We start from the raw sequence: 7,029 nt of genomic DNA, 5'->3' as shown, positions 1-7,029 counted from the left end.
AAGTTTCAATATGGGTCATCTCTGGTAAAAACTAGGTCACAGGTGTTAAAAATAGATTTTTTTTGTTAGCACTCTAGGGGCTAATGTTGCAGTTCAAATTTCCTCGAAATTGGTCAGGAAGGTTGTTTTGATATTTTCAAGGTCATGTTCGAATATGGGTCATCTCGGGTCAAAAACTAGATCACTGGAGCTTAAAATAAAAAGACCTTGTTACCACTCATTTGGCTGCAGTTTTGATCCAAATATCCTGAAATTGGTCAGGAAGGTTGTTTTGATGATTTCTAGGTCAAATTCGAATATGGGCCATCTCGGGTCAAAAGCTAGGTCATACAGCACAAATATCGAAAAACCTTGTTAACACTCTAGGGGCTACTGTTTAAGTTGAATTATCCTGGAAATTGGTCAGAAAGGTTGTTTGGTGATTTCTAGGTCAAGTTCGAATATAGTCATACCTGGTCAAAAACAGGGTCACACAGCCCAATTATTGATAAACCTTGTTAACACCCTAGGGGCTACTATTTAAGTCGAATTATCCTGGAAATTGGTCAGAAAGGTTGTTTTGATGATTTCTAGGTCAAGTTTGCATATGGGTCAACTCGGGTCACACTAGGTCACACAGCCCAAATTAAATGGGATTGAGCCTTCATAGTCAAGTGAGCGATATAAGGGCCATCATGGCCCTCTTGTTTAATGCATAAGTCAGGTAGTACATGTAGTACATAAATGCAAAACTGGCAGATACTTATTTTAGCTGATATTGCAAATATATTCTCCTCTTTCCTATAAGCTGTCAGAGGCAAGTGCCTATAAAATATATTTTTGCAACATGCCTTCAGAAATTCCTGGATAGAACCCTGTTTCATTTTCTGATTTGGCACTTAGAAAGTTGCTGGCTGAATGAATTGATGGGTCATTTCCGTGTTTGGAAAGAAAAAATGGAGTTAACTTGGTTCTAAAAGTTCATCAGAGACTGTAAATAAATCAAGTGATTTTATTTTGAAATATCAAAATTAACAGATATAACATAATATTCAATATCAAGATAACATAGAAAAACAAAACTAAAACGATTTACCTGACTAAGATATCACAGACAGAATTAACATTTCAAATGTTTATGTTAAGCTTTCAGAGAAAACTACTCGGCAATTAAATGATGAGCTATCACTGAGTAAGTCGAATAATATGAATTAAATATATAACACAATTAACGTGATAAGATATCATAGATCTATATTGTATTCTGTAACACTGAGCAAAAAGATTTAAAACACTGATGGAAAGTAAGATGCATTAAGAAAAATGCAAAACAACCTACGATGACAAATGTAAAGCTTTACAATTGGTGCTTTGAAAATGCCTTAAAAATATCAGAAAAATATAACAAATAATCAAATCGAGTAGGTTCATTTTCTCTTGGATCGGACAATTTATCATTTGGAATTTCATGTCGTTTTATGTGTGTCATTTTATTGTCCAAATGACTGAATACATATAAACAATAAATACACTTACACATTTCTTAATAAATAAAAAATAAAATAGTGTAAAAGTACTTTTGTAGTTTGTCATAAATATCGGTATCACAGGTATAGTTCATTTAAAAACATAAAATTAGCAACTTCAACAAAACTAAAAGTGTATCTAGTATGCGTATGACCAGATATCAAAGACCGCCAATAAGACGTATGGAAATTCATTTATTAAGTACAATTGTAAGACTAATAAATAGTAAACAGCAACTGAAAATGGGAACAGAATGAAAGTGTCAAGAAACACTCGCTTTGCATTAATTGCATAATTACTTAAAGTTGTTTCATAAAGTCGCCCTCCAATTTATTTTCTATACAACAGCTCTTAGATCAATGCATTTTGTTTATGAAATGACATTTTACGCTTACACAGCATTTGTCATATTTGTCTTTACAATGTTATTTTCACTCCAAATCATACAATTTATATACATTGCTTGACATTTAACGTGGTTACATCAACTCGTCTTAATGGGTTTATATGTGATTACCACTACATGTAATTATTTCAAACAGCGACTGTCAATCGCAATATCTGGAAAAAGTGATCCCTGGGAAGAAAGACTTTAAAATATTTTAAGTCATCAGCCCTCAATTAAGTAAACCAGCTATGCCTTCCTCGTCTGAACAAAATGTATCTGCATGTCAATCAAATGTAAAATTTAAAAATACAATACTCAAACTTCATAGGATGATTGTCCATATTGGGCAAAAGTCCCTATTGATTTTGGGGTCACTAGGTCAAAGGTCAAGGTCACAATTACCTTAAAACCAAAAACAGTTTCCTGAGCATAACGTAAGTTCCATTTGGCCCACGATATTCAAACTTCATAGGATGATTATCCATATTGGGTAGAAGACCCCTATTGATTTGGGGTCACAAGGTCAAAGGTTAAGGTCATTATTAATAACTTAAGTATTAATCAACCTACAGCTTTTTTTTATAGGATGAACAGCGAATTCCATGTCTTACAAATGCTTCAGCCTTACTAAAAAAAAACACTTTCGGGCATATAATGCTCCGCCTAGCGGTGCTCTTGTTTTAATTTAGAATATGTCTGATTTGCTCCCATATTAATTTAAGCATGTAACATCTACTTAAGCAAGCAATGTTTGCAAATATACTTCACTTAGGTGAAATCGTTCACTTGAACCATTTGGAAGTAAAAGACAAGCAATTAAATTGCTGCTTCATGGCTGTTGTCTTCGCCGTTGTCATGCAAAAACTTTAATGTAACGGATTATTCAAATATTTTAAAAGATATCAACAAGAAACTTGGAATACTTGCTTATCATGACAAGGCACAGTTGTTAAACAAGCTGCATTAACATGAAATTTGGACTCCTTGATTAGTTGTGTAACAAGGGGCATTTTCCTGGAGGCATTAATTTTTGGAGAAATGTTCATTTTATAAGGTGTTGTTAAAGTCATGTTGGTGTTTCCATTAATGTTGATCATAACTTTTTAAGTTCTTTGGTGTATTGTCTTTATACTTGGTGACCATTTTGTAAACACATCTAAAAGTCATACATTAACTATACTTGAAAGTGTAAGCTGTTAGCTCACATGGTCAAGGTGAGTTATAGTGATGGGGCTATGTCAGTTGTTGTGCGTTGTGCGTAGTGCATTGTCAACATTTGGGTTGTTAACACTGTAGCAGTCACAGTTTTGATAGGATCATAATCAAACTTTGTCAAAATGTTTGTCTCATGAAATACAAGTCAAGAACAAATATGAGTCTTCTTGAGAAGAACAAATATGGGTCATCTCGAGTCAAAAACTAGGTCATAGGAGTTAAAAATAGAGGGAAAAAATGTAAACATTATTTTGGCTGCAGTTTTGATCCAAATATCCTGGAAATTGTTTGATGATTTCTAGGTCAAGTTTCAATATGGGTCATCTCTGGTAAAAACTAGGTCACAGGTGTTAAAAATAGAATTTTTTTGTTAGCACTCTAGGGGCTAATGTTGCAGTCCAAATTTCCTCGAAATTGGTCAGGAAGGTTGTTTTGATATTTTCAAGGTCATGTTCGAATATGGGTCATCTCGGGTCAAAAACTAGATCACTGGAGCTAAAAATAAAAAGACGTTGTTACCACTCATTTGGCTGCAGTTTTGATCCAAATATCCTGAAATTGGTCAGGAAGGTTGTTTTGATGATTTCTAGGTCAAGTTCAAATATGGGTCATCTTGGGTCAAACACTAGGTCATACAGCCCAAATACAGAAAAACCTTGTTAACACTCAGAGACTACTATTTCAGTCCAAATATCCTGAAAATTTGCCATAAAGGTTGTTTTGATGATTTCTAGGTCAAGTTTGATGTGGGTCTTCTCTAATACAGGAGCTAAAGATAGAAAAAATGTAAATATTCTTGGCTGCAGTTTTGATCCAAATATCCTGGAAATGGATCAGGTAGGTTGTTCTTATGATCGCGGGTAAAAAAACTAGGTCACAGGAGTTAGAAATATCTTGTTAACACTCTTATGGCTGCAGTTTTTATCCAAATATTCTTGAAATTGGTCAGAAAGATTGTTTTGATGATTTCTAGGTCAAATTCGAATATAGTCATACCTGGTCAAAAACAGGGTCACACAGCCCAATTATTGATAAACCTTGTTAACACCCTAGGGGCTACTATTTAAGTCGAGTTATCCTGGAAATTGGTCAGAAAGGTTGTTTTGATGATTTCTAGGTCAAGTTTGCATATGGGTCAACTCGGGTCACACTAGGTCACACAGCCCAAATTTAATGGGATTGAGCCTTCATAGTCAAGTGAGCGATATAAGGGCCATCATGGCCCTCTTGTTTAATGCATAAGTCAGGTAGTACATGTAGTACATAAATGCAAAACTGGCAGATACTTATTTTAGCTGATATTGCAAATATATTCTCCTCTTTCCTATAAGCTGTCGGAGGCAAGTGCCTATAAAATATATTTTTGCAACATGCCTTCAGAAATTCCTGGATAGAACCCTGTTTCATTTTCTGATTTGGCACTTAGAAAGTTGCTGGCTGAATGAATTGATGGGTCCTTCCAGTGTTTGGAAAGAAAAAATGGAGTTAACTTGGTTCTAAAAGTTCATCAGAGACTGTAAATAAATCAAGTGATTTTATTTTGAAATATCAAAATCAACAGATATAACATAATATTCAATATCAAGATAACATAGAAAACCAAAACTAAAACTATTTACCTGACTAAGATATCACAGACAGAATTAACATTTCAAATGTTTATGTTAAGCTTTCAGAGAAAACTACTCGGCAATTAAATGATGAGCTATCACTGAGTAAGTCGAATAATATGAATTAAATATATAACACAATTATCGTGATGAGATATCATAGATCTATATTGTATTCTGTAACACTGAGCAAAAAGATTTAAAACACTGATGGAAAGTAAGATGCATTAAGAAAAATGCAAAACAACCTACGATGACAAATGTAAAGCTTTACAATTGGTGCTTTGAAAATGCCTTAAAAATATCAGAAAAATATAACAAATAATCAAATCGAGTAGGTTCATTTTCTCTTGGATCGGACAATTTATCATTTGGAATTTCATGTCGTTTTATGTGTGTCATTTTATTGTCCAAATGACTGAATACATACACTTACACATTTCTTAATAAATTAAAAAGAAAATAAAATAGTGTAAAAGTACTTTTGTAGTTTGTCATAAATATCGGTATCACAGGTATAGTTCATTTAAAAGCATAAAATTAGCAACTTCAACAAAACTAAAAGTGTATCTAGTATGCGTATGACCAGATATCAAAGACCGCCAATAAGACGTATGGAAATTCATTTATTAAGTACAATTGTAAGACTAATAAATAGTAAACAGTAACTGAAAATGGGAACAGAATGAAAGTGTCAAGAAACACTCGCTTTGCATTAATTGCATAATTACTTAAAGTTGTTTCATAAAGTCGCCCTCCAATTTATTTTCTATACAACAGCTCTTAGATCAATGCATTTTGTTTATGAAATGACATTTTACGCTTACACAGCATTTGTCATATTTGTCTTTACAATGTTATTTTCACTCCAAATCATACAATTTATATACATTGCTTGACATTTAACGTGGTTACATCAACTCGTCTTAATGGGTTTATATGTGATTACCACTACATGTAATTATTTCAAACAGCGACTGTCAATCGCAATATCTGGAAAAAGTGATCCCTGGGAAGAAAGACTTTAAAATATTTTAAGTCATCAGCCCTCAATTAAGTAAACCAGCTATGCCTTCCTCGTCTGAAAAAAAGTATAACAAAATGTATCTGCATGTCAATCAAATGTAAAATTTAAAAAAAAACATACTTTGCACTTAAGAATCCAGTTGAAACTGGTTTAACCAAAAAAGTGATTACAATGAAAGAATAATTACTCTTTGAATTTGTATGTACAGTAACAATAATTGAGTGTCCCTTGTTATCATGCTTATTTAATTCAACAAGATTTGTCTTTTAAACATCAATAAATCTATTTGAAAAAAAAAAATCAAAACTTTAAAAAAAGATACAACAGTACATGTAGGCATTGTTAATTAAAAAAAAAACTCATCGAAACAATTGGAAAATCGTGGATTGGGTTTAATTGGGCCTTCTCATGTGATTGTTTTAAACGATCATCGTTCATGTCAACAGCTAAGTTGACATGAACGATGTCAGATACTGTAGATAATACATTATCCAGGTGATCAATGCATACAAATATTATACAAATTTTACATTAGACTCTCCGATTTTTAAAAGAAAACTAACAACCTTTATTTTCTTTACAAGGTCAAATTTTGATCAATATCTATTTTTTCACATGTCTTTCAATGGCCGCCGATGAAAAGCAGCGGAGTGTTTGAATAATCATTCAACGGGATCATTCAAGCTCATATTGACAGAAAATCCTTTTGATTGGATTGAAAACACAACATATTCACCTTCTACTTTATTCACCAGTTAATGATATCGAGTACTTCTTCAGAGAAAGGGTAAAGATAAGTTCTACTAGCCAAAAGACTTAAAAATCATCAGTTTCAGATGAACCTCCTGATGAATCTTTTAAAACAGCTGAGTGAAAAATAAAAAAGAAACAAACCTTTCATATCAGTTTGACCAATCGTCGTTGTTTGTGCGTTGTGTCTAGAACCTTTACAAAAATAAAACAAAGCTTTTTTGTTTCGACTATTTAAGATACTTTAAAATAAACATTTTTGCTAGACATGCAGAATTGAAAACATATTTTATTTTAAAGAAATATTTATTACCGATGATAGATAAAATTGTTTTTATCTATGTAGAATGATTCGCACTTTGTCTTTTTATCAGTCTGTTTATGTTTAGAATTTTTTCTTTCAAAGAAGCCACCGTCCATATCCAGTAACGCAGGAATGTGCAAATTAGTGGCTAAAACGAGCACCGCGATAAGTAAATGGACGAATATTTTTTATTGTACATAAAATTAGAAGAAATGAGTTAGCGCATACG

The 7,029-nt window shown here is 32.7% G+C and overlaps 1 protein-coding gene across 1 annotated transcript in view; it reads right to left on the bottom strand.

Moving 5' to 3' along the window:
• Positions 1-4,152: 4,152 nt before the first annotated feature.
• The window catches only part of LOC132743463 (uncharacterized), a 39,586-nt gene continuing 36,709 nt past the window's right edge, over positions 4,153-7,029 (bottom strand). The window contains exons 13-14 of the mRNA XM_060731984.1: positions 6,641-6,691; positions 4,153-5,800 (exon numbers count right to left, since the gene is read on the bottom strand). Of these exons, the coding sequence (XP_060587967.1) occupies positions 5,769-5,800; positions 6,641-6,691 (83 nt within the window). The 3' untranslated portion in view covers positions 4,153-5,768. The remainder of the gene's footprint in view (positions 5,801-6,640; positions 6,692-7,029) is intronic.

The sequence above is a fragment of the Ruditapes philippinarum genome, unplaced genomic scaffold, assembly GCF_026571515.1.
Source record: "Ruditapes philippinarum isolate M1 unplaced genomic scaffold, ASM2657151v2 ctg483_1_1_1_1, whole genome shotgun sequence".
Taxonomy (NCBI): domain Eukaryota; kingdom Metazoa; phylum Mollusca; class Bivalvia; order Venerida; family Veneridae; genus Ruditapes; species Ruditapes philippinarum.
This window is presented reverse-complemented; position numbering and strand designations above follow the sequence as displayed.